The sequence below is a fragment of the Rhipicephalus sanguineus genome, chromosome 9 (genome assembly GCF_013339695.2).
Source record: "Rhipicephalus sanguineus isolate Rsan-2018 chromosome 9, BIME_Rsan_1.4, whole genome shotgun sequence".
NCBI classification, from domain to species: Eukaryota; Metazoa; Arthropoda; class Arachnida; order Ixodida; family Ixodidae; genus Rhipicephalus; species Rhipicephalus sanguineus.
Window position 1 is genome coordinate 10,836,340 of NC_051184.2, and position 15,587 is coordinate 10,851,926.

Genomic DNA, 15,587 nt, shown 5'->3' on the forward strand with positions numbered 1-15,587 from the left:
GCCGCAGTGCGCGAGGAGCTTCGTCGAATGTTCTCGTCGTCCCAGCCTCAAGTTCCCTCGAACGCAGATCTTGTTCGAGAAGAAATGTGGCAGTCGTTGGGTGCCCTTGAACCTCCGCAGCTGCAAGCCATGAGCTATGCTGCTGCAGCCCGACGAAACGCCCCCCCCCCCCCCTCCACGCTCACGTCAAGACGCCACACCGCCGCAGCAGTTCCGCCGCCAGACAACGCCGCCGCCAACACCGACGCCATATCGCCCACCTGTCGCCCAGCGCTACACCTCGAAGAAGACCGACGTTTGGCGCATCCACGACCACCGCCCACTCTGCTACCACTGCAGAGAAGCTGGTCACACGTACCGCCACTGCCAGTACCGACAGATCGGTCTGCGGAGTTTCGCCATCAACGCGCCACGTAAAGAACGAGGTGAACGGCCATGTGCATGACATCGCCGACTATCTCGCAGGAGCGCAATGGACCCCCCGAGGACCTTCCCGACCACCGTCGTCAGGCCGCTACGTCTCTCCCCAACACCGACCATACACTAGGCCAATCTGGGGCCGATCACCTAACCCGTATCCGGAAAACTAAGAGCAGCAACCGATGGAAGTGCGGTTGCTGTACGACGAAATACCGAAGATCCTCCATCGCCGACGACGACATCTAAAGAACACGCCGCAAGCCGAACGGAACCCTGACATCAAAACTGCGCCGACCGAAGACCTCACGACGCAACATGGAAGCAGCGGAACAAGCCGACGCAGCCATGATCCGACGCCATGACCTAACCGCAACTCATGCAAGACGACGAAGTAGCGACCTCGACGTTCTTATCGACGGCCACAGCGCCAGAGCTTTCGTCGGAGTAACGTCGGACAAACGGCTCCCATTGAAAAGCGGGCGTTTGCACTAGCACTGAAAAAATAGAGGTGGCGTTGCTCCTTCCAACGCGCGTTGCGCAACTGTTCAGCGTCCAGCGGCGGCGTCCGTCCGTCAACGCGCAACAGCCAAGAATGTGGATTCCCCCGATACCATGGCATAGTAAGTCGAATGGCCACAGGCTTTCGCCGAACACACTTTGGAATTTACAGTGTCCTTCAATTTTTTGCTGTATAGTTTGACTTTCCGTTTCCCGGCCACAAGTTCAGCCAAATAAAGAGTTTCATCTTGGACACGTCGACTGCTGCCTTCGTCAACGTCACGACCCCGTGACAATATTGACGTTGTAGACGTTCTCAAACATTGACCTTTCACTTTGACATAAATTATTATTTGCCATTAGCGTCCCTTTAAGCATTTCGTTGCGCCGTGTAGTGCGAACTGGAATTATCATCATGAACCGGTACGAGCTCGCACCGTCCTCTTCAATTTCTGCCTCGCTTCCACAACACATGGCGCGGCTTGTAGTGTGCACGTATCTCACCGGAGTACGACCACTAGCGTGGGTTCGGACTTAGCGAGCCACAGGGCCGCGTTTGCCGTCGCCTCGCGTGAACTAGCGCGCCGCTGCACACGTGCGTTCGGGCGACAAAGGCGTCGAGCGCATCGCGGCAAGTACACAGTACTGCTCTCGAGAATCCGCAACACTTTATTGCCTGCGGCAACACCACAAAGCCGTACCATGCTCGCTCCCAATGGCGGCGGGAAAAGCAAAGAGGCTTAACCACGCCACGGGTGGAAATACAGAACAATGGGCGCCGCTAGCACGCGTGGGCAATGGCTCGCGGCGACACGCCGCTAAGGGAAAAGGTCCCTCGCGACCATGCTGCGTACCCTCACGATCAGAGACCACTGGGCCCGATCGCTCGAGGGAGGGCAAACTCCGTTCGCTTTGGCTTTCGATGAGTGCGGCTCGGCGTAGTATTACCACGCGCGAACACACTGCACTGCTCTTCGACCAAGAGGTGTAATGCCTAGACCTACAGCAAGTTTCATCAAAATCGGAAATGGTGACCGGGACCTCGTGTTCGATCTTATCTGAACACACCCATTTATAAAAAAAAATAGTGGTGCGGGTGGGGCCCTTCTTCCAAGGCTCCACTACATAGGGTTGCCAGTTGGCTCCCCAGAGTCCGTTCAGCGAGTCGCGCCTCCCACGACCACGCGTGTATTGGGTGCGTATGTCCTGTGTCGACTATAGCCGGTCGCTCGCGACAGCAGTAGGTTATGTGTGTGAGTGCTGCAATATCTCCGCACCACGGGCATGCGTTCGGATATCTCTCTGGGTACATGACGTGAAGCTTATGCAGATTCGGAAAGGTATTAACGGCACTGCTATGAGCAACCACTAACCTCAGTGAAGCCCTGCCGTTGCTGCGAAAAAAAATTACAATTCGAGAAAAAAAAAAAAACTAGAAAAATCAATAACAAAAGACAATGCGCTTGAAACACGATATAAAATGGCGCAAATGAGAGTCCAGTGCATTGAGCCTCTCAGTCTACTCCAACACCCAATGGTCCTTAGGAGGGAGTCGGCATAGATCTTGAGATAAAGGGCAGGCGATATGTGATCCTAGTCAATTACTTCTCGTGGTTTCCGGAAGTGATCAAATTATCCTCAACAATGTCACAAGTAGTCACAACAGTCATCAATAATTGCTTTACTGGCTTTGGCATACCATCCGTAGTGATCTCTGACAATGGACCATGATTTTCTGCTGAAGCATTCGTAGCCTTTAGTAGCATATGGCTTTTAGCACATCACCTCAAGTCTGTGTTATTCACAAGCCAACAGCGAAGTGGAGTGGATGGTATGCACCAAGAAAGATATGATCTCAAAGCCACCGGACGTTTACCTGGCTCTCATGGCATATTGAGATACACAAGATGTCACAGGCTACTGCCCGGCATAGCTGTTTATGCGCAGACGAGTTGAGGATAACTATTCCCAAAATTAATGAAGCACTGACTCCTAAACAGTCATCCATGTCTACGTTCAGGAAGGACAGGAGAGTCAAGAGGAAGCACGCTCGCAATATCGGCAGGCATCCCACCGTTCAGAAGTTGCGCTTCTTGGAATCGGGAGATGATGTGAGGGTGCAAGATATCCCTTGCATCAACAAGGTGCCCATCGCCCAGCACAGAGACCGCGGTCATAATCATTGGAACGCCAGCAGGAGTAACCTAGAGAAACAACAGAGACTTGGTGACCTTCGACTGGAAGCCAAGCGATAGCACCTCGTTGTTGCATTCAGTTTCCTTATTCATTTGAGTTCTTTATCCCCCAAGGGGCGCCTCTGTTCTTCGTTATAGATGTGTTGTGTACGATCATTAAATGGTTATTTTGTATGTCAGTACAGCTAGAGTGGACTCCCTTCTTAGATACAGTTGAACCCCTCAATAAATAAAGCCCTCGAGAACGAAATTGTCGCTTCAATGAAGAAATGAAGAGTGGGTGTGGCGGACCAGGCCTCGCGATGTTGCCTAACAAGCCGTTCTTCTGTGTTATGCAGGTTCTACTGTCCCAGTTAATGAACGCAGCCCTTCAACCGGATAGAATTCGACTCGATGCATGCGTGGATTCAACAGCACACACTGCACCGCATCGTCAGTGCTTCTGGCTACACGTCATCAACCTGCCATCCCACGTGACTTCTACAGATTCACTTATAAGGGACATGCCACACCGCTTCAACTTCAGTGGGTGTGGCGGACCAGGCCTCGCGATGTTGCCTAACAAGCCATTCTTCTGCGTTATGCAGGTTAGCATTCACTATAGCTCAATAAAAAGTGATTATCGCGGCCTCCTGGTCCTGCCATGCCCACACCAGTGTCTTCAGATTGTATGCGATGTTCTTTGTATATGCAAACTTTTATTGTGCGGGGATATTGAAGTGAACCCTCGGCCGAACACTGAAGCCTTATTGACCAAATTACTAGACGGCCAGAATAAGTTGGTCACAGAGATAGCCACTTTGAGAAATCAGCAGACCAATATGGAAAAGATTGAGGATAGGAGCAGACGCTCGAATTTGGTTGTGTTTGGCATACAGGAGGATAGCGCTGAAACTGAGACAACGCTTCGCGCTAAGGTAATTGATGACCTTTTTTGTAATAAGCTAAATGTAAGATGCAGCTCTGTCGCAAGAATACATCGCATTGGAAAACCTGGTAAAATGAGACCAGTCATTATATTCTTTCAAAATTACAACGAGAAGCAGGACGTACTTAAAAAATGCACGAAAACTAAAGGGAACAAGAATTTCTATCCAGAATGACTATTCGGCTGACACTCTTTTAAGAAAGCGCAAGCTGTTATGGCAAAGCGCTAAAACAACAGGGCAAGAAAGTGAAACAACAGGGCAAGAAAGTGATTCTTCTGCATGATAAGCTGCAAATAGATAATGACCTATACGTATGGGATGATGATGCAGATTCTCGGGTTGAACTGGCTAGCCGATGTAAAATTCCCAGCAAAGATTGACAGAAACATTCTCGCGTTGAGGAACTGCGCCTTTTAAATGTCAATGTGCGCAGTATTGTGAACAAAAGTGATCAGCTTGAAGCCATAATTCTGGAATACAGTCCTCATGTTGTCGTGATCACTGAAACTTGGCTCCGAAGAGAAATTCACGACAACAGCATCTTTCCGCCTTCGTACCAAGTATTTTGACGGGATAGAAATTCGAAAGAAGGTGGCGTTGCCGTTATAATTAAACAAAACATTCTGGCAACACTTACAAATCAAATCAATAATCATGAATGCATTTCTTTAAAATTGTCATGTTGCGGCTTTTCTTTGCTACTCGTGGCCGTGTACCGTCCTCCCGATGCTCCACCACAGTTTTTGCAAGATTTACACGAACACGTGTCGTACTTCAGGCAACAAAAAATAATTATTGCTGGAGACTTCAACCTTCCTGGTGTTGATTGGGAGAATCCATTTACTTCTTATGAGCCCAGCGCTCATGTTCACAGTGTGCTGGACTTAATGCTGTGCAGTAATTTGCAACAAGTCATTAGACAACCTACACATATTCAGGGAACTTCCTCGTCTATATTAGATCTTGTTTTTTTAAGCCAATGCATGGAAAATTTTTCTGTTGCAATTGAACCTGGTCTTTCAGACCACTTTATGGTGAAGTGTACATGCCCAATCTTGACAAAAAAAGTGCTCCTTCTAAAACAGTCATGATTAAAAATTTCCTTCATGCAGATGATGAAAGTGTTTTAGACTTCCTGGATGTAAACCTCAGCAGTTTTGGTGGGTCTGATGCTTCAGAGCTATGGGACACATTTAAAAAGTTATGCCTGTACTGTATTGATAAATTTGTGCCTAATAAAAAGAAAAGGCTAGCGAAAAATAATCCTTGCATCACCCGTGACATCTTGCATCAAAAAAGAAAACTATGGCGGTTAAGACGTCGCGGTGCCCCCCAGAAAACAATTCGAACGAACCACACACTTCTCAACCAGTCTATCCGATGTGCTAAGCAATCTTATTTTGAACATACTCTGCCAAACTTCATACGGACGTCTCCTGAGAAATTCGGGTCACACTTGTCCCGTGGAAAAGAAGGCATTATTGAAATAATTCATGACGACATCATCGTTACAGACAAAAAAAGCATAGCTACGCATTTCAATGAATACTTTCAAAGTGTTTTCCAGAAGGATCGCGATAGCGCATGTGCTGATGTTACCTCTCCTTATCTCGACTCGGACATCGTGTCACTTTCAGGAGTAGTATCTATGCTTCTAAATTTGAAGAGTAAAGCTTCGCCTGGTCCCGATAACATTCCCAATGCGTTTCTGCGTCGATATGCAGAGATGATCACCAATTTCCTTGCGATTATTTTCCGCGCCTCCCTCTCTTCATCTTGTATCCCGAACGATTGGAAAACAGCACGAATTGTTCCAATACATACTGAAGTGAGGAGATAAATTATCGGTTTCAAATTATCGCCCCATATCGATCACTTGTTCCTGTTATAAGCTTCTTGAGCATGTCATCGCTAATTATATCACTGAATTTCTTGACGACAACAACATACTAACCCCATTTCAACATGGATTCAGGAAGGGTTTGTCCACTGTCACTCAACTGGTCACAGTGATACACGCTTTAGCATCTGTTCTTGATAAATCCGGGCAAATCAATGTCATTTTTCTGGACTTTAGGAAAGCTTTTGATTTAGTTCCCCAAAATAAACTTATTTTTAAGCTTAAAGATATCGGCCTTCCTGATTTTATTGTAAATTGGGTATCTGCATACCTGTCAAATCGAATGCAGTTTGTGTACATAAATGGTCAATGTTCATCCAAACTTCAGGTTACATCAGGTGTTCCACAGGGAAGTGTTCTGGGACCCCTACTTTTTTTTAATATATATAAATGATATTGTTAAAGTTGTCCCTGAATATGTTGGAATAAGGCTATTCACCGATGATTGTGTCTTGTTTAAGGAAATTGTTACCGTGGATGATCAACGACTTTTGAATACCTGCCTTAACGTTTTTCAATGGTGTAACCAATGGGATATGAAACTGAATTCAGACAAAACAGTGTACATGAACATAACAAGAAAGAAAAATTATTTCTCTTTTCCATACGCTCTTCGATCGCACATACTGAAAGAGGTTAGCGAATATAAGTACCTTGGAGTGACAATAACAAAGAATTTAAGTTGGAATATGCATGTATCTAACATCTGCACATCCGCCTTCCGTAAATTATGCTTTCTTAGGTACAAACTTCATTCTGTCCCGCCATCGGTAAAGTTGTTAGCTTATAATACCATTATTAGACCTACTCTCGAGTATGCATGCATTATTTGGGACCCTCAGACTAAAAAAAATATTCATGCTATTGAAATTATTCAGCGCAAGTGTATCCGGTTTATCTTCTCCATGTACCGCATGACGGACTCCCTGACAGCTATCATGCAAGAAAATAATATACAAGAACTTCAGCTTAGTAGAAAAATCTTGAGATTAAAGTTTCTTTTTCATTTAAAAAACAAACATTTTGCACTACAGGCATCCTCATTCATCCAACCTCTGACGTCACGACTAACTAGAAATCGCCATGCTGAATCGATAACTCCATTTCAAACTCGTACTAACACATTTAAATTCTCGTTTTTTCCTCGAACCATTACAGACTGGAACGCTTTGCCGTTTGAGTCACTACAAAACATACACTCATTCGACTCAATTCATCATAACGAAAACCGCTTTCCTTTCTCGGTCCCTGACTTTAGAAATTTTTGAAATCCCAATCGCTTAGACGCATGTGTTGGTGTAATAGTACCCTTAGTGCTGAGCCAAGTGGTATGTGCATGCATGTATGCATAGGTCTCTATAGTCATGTATGTTCGTATACTTATACTAATTTTGAATTGCTATTGAATCACGCGCTCAAAATACTGTTGATTATGAACTGTTATATGTACGCGGGTATGTAAGTGCATATTATTAATTGTGTGTGCATGCGTGTACTTTTACTACTTGTTCTGATTATGAATTGCAATTTTGCTGTTTGTAAATTGCAATTTTGCTGTTTGTAACCATCGCTGTTATTATTCGGTCTTATGATGATGAGAAGTTTTTTGCTCACGCCTCTGTTGGCAACTACATCGGCACATGACATTTGAAGTGTCACTGTGTTGCCGTGTCGATGGAGCGATACCAGACGCTGTTGAACGGCCGACGCCGACCTGATCGTGCACAGAGTTCAGCGGGGACGCTGTCATCGAAAGAGTGCATAAAGAATATGAGCGTGACAAGAGCGAGGAAAGAAACAAAATCCAAGAAAGTTGAGTTCATGTGAAGTACTTGATGCTTTAGACGTCATTCACACTTTCCTCAGCGCGCACGACGACGACGAAGTTATGCAATGTTATTAAATTGCGAGGCTCGAGCCGTCAAGCTTCTTCAAAGTAACCTGAAACAAAGCAAGATCAGCAACTTCTTTCAATAAATTTTGGTTGTGCGAAGTAGTTGGTGTGCATATTTTTTTATTTTCGCAACAATAAAATTGCCACGAGAACGAACAAAAAATTCGCAGACGATTACGATACTGCCGAATGCGAATTCTGAGTGCAGCTGTCTAGGTGTTTTGATTTTGCGATAAGTTGAGACAAACAAGTTGAGAGAGACATGTATGTATGAACAGTTGCATACCACTATTTAATCGCATTGAGCGTCTTCACACCCAGATGTCTCAGTGCCTGCGTATAATCCATGTCGCCCTTTTCTTTGACAATTTCTTGCACTGCCCGGTTCAGATTGGACATGCTACAGCTGGACTTATTTACATATTCCACCACGTAAGCGGCACATGCGTACATGTCAAGCACTATCTGAAGATCCATGTTTGAATCTAGGATGGACGCCACCCATGGGTTAAAGTAATTCACACAGTTTTGCTGCACAGTGCGGGGTAGCATGAGGGTGGGACGAGGAGTACCCGCTCGGAGAACCAAAATGTACTCTGCCTTATCCATGATGCCGTGATGCCATGATATTCCTAGAACTGCGCCACTGAATCAGTTGGTCGTTTACAAAGCCTAGTGCATGGCTTGGTACTTGTTTCGGAGGTTCTCGATGTGTTTCTTCCGCATGGGGACGGTGACGGCGGCGCCGCTCAATGCAGGAACGGGTGCCTAAGAGCACCTTCGACCAACGCACATCTTTGCTTGCCCAATTCCTGTGGCACATACTTCATTTTTGTTTGAAACTCACATCTGCTGTACACGGTAGTGGGGCTTGCCCAATTCCTGCGGCACGTACTCATTCGCTCGGTTACGCCAATGACCACAGGCGTGCGCAGGATACCCCTTCAGGGGGGGGGGGCAAAGGTTTGTCGCAGCGCCCCCCCTCCCAATTGTCAATGTATGGCGCTGACATTGCGCCCCCCCCCCCTTCTTAGTTGAATAGGGGAGGTGCCCCCCCCCCCCTTGTGCGCACGCCTATGCCAATAACGGCGACGCTGCTCAATGCATGAACAGGCGCATAATAGCTGCACTCTAAAACACTTCCCCAGCTATTTCGTTATTGAGGGGTTTGACTGTATTACACTGGCAACGAGGATGGGATGGCACTGATGCAGGATCAATGGCCTTGCCTCAACCAAAAGAGCCGATAGATCAACTGACTCACTGTAGCTGGTCTGGCAGAATTGCCAAGGAGCCCAAAAGGCTGGACTTATATCTCCCCATGCCTTTCAGGCTGAGAAGGGGGAATGTAGCGATCCCTCACAAGTGGACTGCTAACTTATGTGTCTACTATTGTGTGAGCTGCAACAAATGTCGCATACTGTCCATGTGCTCTTCAAGGTCGTGGTGTGTCGTGTAACAATAAAAGGGCTTTCGGTTGATGGGAACCAGCATGTGTGGTTGTCGTTATGTGCGGATCGGCATTGGTCGCCACTTAAGCCACACACTTGAACATGTTTAACTTCGCGCAACGACGACGAGGACACCAGAGAAGAGGAGACAAACGTCGTCGTCGTTGCGCTAAGTTAAACATGTTCAGGTATTATCACCAACTGGCCCAGCTTTCAGTTCTTCTTAAGCCACACAGCCCTCAACAGCCTGAATACACGCTTATGGGAGCATAACAGCTGTTTGATTGGAAGGCTTTTCATGCACCTGGCCATGCACTGCAAGGATGGCAATGAACGCAGATGCCGGCCCGTTTGGAAGGGCGACGGTGGCTTACATGCACTATGGAAAAACTCGTAGGAAGATTACGGAAGAAAGGAAGGTTCTAGGTGCATCAGCCAGCCTTCGATTAGTTTACAAGTAACCGAGATTGTGTTCCTCAAACGACCCATGCCGGTATGATGATTTTCGTTTTAGGTGATAGTTTTTGGTCGTCATGGTGAGGGTTATCAGGGTTATGCATTTTAGAATTATGTGTTCTGTGAATAAAAATGCTAGTTGTTAGGAGTGCAAAAGGGTAAGACGTTGGGCTAGTTGGTGTTCAATAGTTTGAAGTGAATGACAGCACGTAAAACAAGGACGAAGAGAGAACGAACGACACCAGCGCTGTTGTTCAATTCAAACTATGTCAGGAGTGCTTTGTCCTGTTTTCCGTTTTTCTTTTGTAGTAGTCTTTTTGCGCCTTTTGAAGTATGCATATAGCAGAAAAACTGCAATAATCTTATTGAGCTCCAGAGAAGATAAACAAGCATTTTTGCTTAATATGTAAACTAAATTTGGTATCGACACGTAAAATAATTTTCTCAGAATAAATTCTCTGACAAACAACACTCGGATGACATTTCGTAAAATTCAGAAGACTCCCACGTGATCAAAATTTTTTTTCTGTCCAAAATATTCTAGCAAACCACTGTTTCCAGTGCAGCAAATAAGCGCAACTTTTTTCTAACACAAGTGAGACGGTCGCCAAACTGGCTGGGACACTTGGTGTGGAATGACCCCCTTGTGCTTCACGCGTTTGCTGAAGCATGCATGTCAAGCTATATCTTGCTTTTCATTGTGGAAAATGACAGACATGCGCCACCACTAAGAGCACATGTGTTGCGCTTGTGTTAAAATGAAACATGTTTCAGCAGATCTCAATAGTACCAGCCACCCCACTGTGTGCCTTTACACTACACCAAAATGGCTTGCTCATGTCATGCAAAAAGGCCACTCAGGCATGAAACAGCTGCATGTCTCCCAGCAAACCTGGACCTGGACGCTCCTTTAGCCTTTTCCTCCTGCGGCTGCTCCTCTTCTGGCTTGCCACTGGACCCAGGGCTGCATTGCACAATAAACCATACAAGCCTCGCCCTACATTGCCCATGACTGCCTTTCTCCTTTTGTTGTGGAATGAAATGCATATCAAGGCACGTTGTAGGTATGTGGATGGCTTCTTGCTTTGTGTGCCGTCTGAAAAGGCGAATACCGTCAGTGTCGAAGCAATTTTTCAGCATTTCAAACAGATTCTTGCTGGGCTATACTTCACGTATAAAGTGCCATCCGAGTTTTCCCTTAAATTTTGAGATATTAAAATTTTCTTGACTTTTGATTGCATGTGCTGGGTGTTTCTAACAAAAGGAGAAAAGGCAATCATGAGATGTGATTCAGCACACTCAAAGCTTGTTAAAATAGGAGTAGTGCTATCATGCCTAAAGCAATGTGTGCAGAAATAATTTCACGTAAGGTTGCACAAAGCAGGAACATACAGGTAGAAAGGCTAAAGAACAGTCAATTCCCTGCAAGTGTCATCATGTCGGTGACTGAGAAGCTGCTAAGGACAATAAACGAAAAAAATAATCGTAAAGATAATAAACTGGGTATTGACAGAGCAAGACCAATTGTTTTAAAGAACACAGCAAATGCACAAAATGTTGAAGTAGTCTTTTCTGTGCTGGACAAAATTTTAGGAATGTGCCAAGCGTGAATGGTCGCAAGATGAAATGACAGAATGAGAATTGTGGTATCACTTCAGAAAATTTGTCAAGTGCAACAAGGAAGTAGTGTACAACATTCGCTTTACCTGTTATAAAAGCTACGTTGGGCAGACAGAAAGATGCGTAAACACAAGACTAGGAGAGCACCGAAATAACTGTCAGCAGATTATGCAACCAGGTAGCCTTGCTTCACATGTGTCGCAGTGAAAATGTACAGACGGGTCCACTGTTAAAGGGAACACTTGCGTACGGGGCATGTTTGGATTTCACTCTCTTGCAAAAACATAGTGGCTAATATTTGCATAGAACTACTGTTGGTTGACAGTTCTGCCCCTTTTTGACAGACTCGTGCAGTGCATGAGCAATGTTTCCCTGTCCACTAGCTGTTACAGGGCCAGGAAAATGAAAGGTGCTCATTAGAGTGTTCCCTTTAACAGTGGACCCCACCGTACGCTGCAATTTGAAAACAACTATTTTATCAAAAGTGACTAACAGAATTAAAATAATAATTATGGAAGCATATATGATGGCACAGGCAAGTGCCGATGAATGTGCGTCAGTGCACCATCAATTAAGCTGTCTTCAAAAGAAATTCATTTCATGCAAAAAACTTGAGTTTTACCATGCGCATATTCAGTGTGCTGTTCTTTATCTTGTAACTTGTATCTGTAGAGTTTCCCATGCACGACATATGTATGACAAAACTTTCCGAAATAAACAGCTGTTTACGCTTCATGTTGTGGTGTGTCCAGTACGTTCAAGTACGTTAAAGTGCGATTATCCATGACCGTCGTCATTTTAGCATTAACACATTTAAGCTTACACAGTATTAAAACATTACCATTCATTCAAACATGCTGACCATGCAAATATTATAGGTAGCAGGAGAACTGCCCCTATGGGAATTAGTAGGGTGGTTGTACTGCACGAGATATGTCACCAAGCTACAATACCTTAAGGGGAGACTCTGCTTCTGAAACATGTTTCTTGTTTTTGAGCATATCATTATGAAACTCTCACAGCTTATGTTTTTTTCTATGCTGATTTCAAACATGCAATTATTGTTCTAATACAATATGTAGTTTTGAAACTATTAAATAGTTTTTGTATTGTTAGGAGCAGGCTTTATTTCTAAACTGTGAGAGTTATCATGCAAATCAGTACATCACAATAACCTGGAATGAATACTGTATGCAATAAAACAAGAATGGATGTTCTAGGCCCACTTGAACGAAAGTTATGGTATGTTGAACATTCCCAGCTTGATCCCAGTTTGACCGAGCTCGACATCACTCACTTGCCAAGTGTTCAACGTACCATAACTTTTGTTCAAACGGGCCTAGAACATCCATTCTTGTTTTATTTCATACAGTATTCTTTCAAGCTTATTGTGATATGCTGACTTGCTTTATAACTCTCACAATTTATAAATAAATCTTGCTCCCAACAATATACATGAAATATATTATATTTTGAAAACAGCATAGTGTACTAGAAAAATAATTGCATATTTGAAATCGGGACATAAAAATACATAAGCTGCGAAAGTTTCATAAAGATTTACTCAAAAACAAAGAAATATGTCTCCGAAGCAGGGTCCCCCCTTAACCTTGGTAACGTGTTTTGCGTACTTTTGCAGTTCTTAATGCATCTGATGACATCAGCTTTATGGGGCGTTCACTCTTAACTCGATAAAAGTATCAAGATGCCTTTCCTACATTGAGGAATTACAGGAATGGAATTGAACTGCCTGGCCATTCCCAGAGTGGGAATGGGCAAATCTCTTTCATTCCGAGGAATTGAAAGGAATGGAATTGTGGCAAGTTCTAATTCCCCGGAATGTAACCGGAATAGAATGGAGGCGCCCATTCCGCAACACTGTCCTCTAGCAAGCAGCTCCTTGACCAGCTGCTGTATTACGTCACGTTCTTTCTGAGCGACGCGATAAGAGTTCTGTCAGACGGGTCTTGGAGTCTCTTCTGTGATGATACGGTGTTTAGTCATCGGCATTTGACCCACTCAGGACGTCGAGGAAAAGCAGTCCTTGAACCGGCCAAGAAGTTCCATAAGACGACATCTTTCAGTGGGCGTTAAACTTGGGCCAATGTCGACAGCTGGTGCATGTGGTGCTATACGAGTCGTTGCTTCCCCTTGCATAGCAAGGCAGTCATAAGAGTAGTACTCGAGTTCCTCGAGGTACGCCATAGCAGTGCCTTTACCGATGTGCTGGCACTCGTTCATAAAATTAGCAAGTAGCACCTCTGTATGCCCATCGACTAAGCTGACGATGCTACGAGCGATGGCAACGCCTTGACGAAAAAGAAGGGCAGCTACACATTCGGCTATGGCATCTTCATTAGACTGCACGCCACAACAGACAGAAACGAGACTACATGACAGCGGCAGCACGCAGACGTCTTCGTCGACCACACGTAACGCCCTGGGGTCTTGGTCTGCGTCATAGGTCACGGACTTCTCAGAGGCAAATGTTATCACGCCTCCACGTATGTTGACAACAGCGCCATACTCCTTTAAGTCCATTCCTAGTATCAGAGGTTTGCAGCACTCCGGTAGGATCACGAATGTGGCTACAAAAGCTATATTCCCGATCGTGAGTCTTGCTGTACATTTGCCTGAAGGTTTCATTACCTGGCCTCCAGCATTTTGAATATAAGGGCCCATCCATTACATTCTGACTTTGAGTTCGTCTGCCAGTCGCTTACTCATAATAGAAAAGTCTGCGCCAGTATCGACTAAGGCCGCAATTTCAAGCCCATCAATTGTCACAGTGAGGTCGGCAGTCACAGTTTACTCGGCGTAATCTTCTTGTTCGTCGTTCTCATGTTTTGGCAACAATGGGGGATTTTGGGCAATTCGAGGACCTGCAACCTTCCCCCCAGAGGTCGCTGCTTTCAGTTACACCACTGTGGGCTGGGAGACCGACCTCTGATGGCGTCAACAAAACTACGGCGGCTCGGTGAAGCAAAACGAGCCGGAGATGGTGAGCGTGTCCGGAAGGTAGCTAGGTTGATTGTGCAAGAAGGTGAATGCCCCTCACCAAACTTCCTCCACTTGCAAGAAGCGTCATGCAACACAGTTTGTGCCTTGCAAGACCGAAGTGATCTACGAGGTACCTACATCCTGCGGAGGGCTTTACGTCGGGCAGACGGGCCGCTGCATCAACGACCATCTGCGAGAACACAAGAACAACATCAAGGCGTGTACTAGAAGCAATTTGTCTATTCATTGTGCCGACTGTGGCTGCAGCCCTAATTTTGATCCGACGAGCATCTTGCGCAGATATCGTGATAGCCGCGCTCGGGAAATCTACGAAGCACTCGCAATTCACTCCATTGGGCCATCATGTGTAAGCACACCATCGATCGCACTAACCGACAAGGAAATTAAGTATATCTCCACACGTGATCATAGCACCGTCATGGACTAGTGGGGACGCATGCGTTGACCTCTTCCCGTCTCTCTTTTGTTTATTTCCGTTTCCCAAGAAGCGTATATATTTGTGCACATACAAAATAAACGCTCATGTTGTTAGCCAGCGCGAAGTTCTGTCAGTCTCTCTTGTCTCGTGTATCTGCGCTGTTCCCTGTTATGAAGGTAGCTGAGCTCTCCTGCCGCCCAGCCAGGTCATCGTTGATGGGGGTGCGGCATTCACCAAGCTGTTGGCGCGTAGGGGCAGGTGCACTTCCGCGGTATCTAGCTGGACGATGGGGGCAAAAACTGGAAATGTGCCCTGGCTCTCCACAATTGTAGCACAGTGGCCGACGATCCGCGGTGTACCATATATCGATCTTACGCAGCTGGGGTCGCCTTATGGGATCCTGCTGGGCTCAGGCTGCGACAGGCGACGGTTGGCAGTATTGCGGCGCCGGCATGGGCAATGGTCGACGAACAGCATCTGCATAGCTGTATGCGTCCGGCTAGTACAATAGTTCTGGAGCCAATGGACGATGTACAGCGTCGCCGTAGGTATGTGCGATGGGCTGGTATGACGCGTCGGAATATTGCTCGGGAGAGGCAAACGCTTGCCGAAGTTCCTGGCAGATGACTTCAGCGACGGAGGCAACCGTGAACTCCTGCTGCGGCGGTGCTTGCGACAGCGATGTGCACCTTGCGTTCTCCTTCTCAATCTCCTCGTGCACGATCTGTCGAATGAGTAAGCGTAGAGAACACTCATCGGTCGCGGTGAGTGCTGTGGCACTTGCA

At 45.9% G+C, this 15,587-nt stretch overlaps 1 protein-coding gene across 3 annotated transcripts in view; it reads right to left on the reverse strand.

The window, feature by feature from the left end:
- LOC119404585 (zinc finger Ran-binding domain-containing protein 2) overlaps nucleotides 1–15,587 on the reverse strand; it is a 136,376-nt gene that overhangs the window by 20,121 nt on the left and 100,668 nt on the right. Inside the window, exon 6 of one of the 3 annotated variants that reach the window (XM_037671135.2) lies at nucleotides 10,636–10,707. The exons of 1 other annotated variant lie outside the window; for it this stretch is intronic. In XM_037671135.2, coding sequence (XP_037527063.1) covers nucleotides 10,636–10,707 — 72 coding nt within the window. Of the gene's footprint in view, nucleotides 1–8,893; nucleotides 10,708–15,587 lie in introns of those variants that run through there. One more of the 3 variants, XM_037671134.2, reaches the window with a different exon arrangement.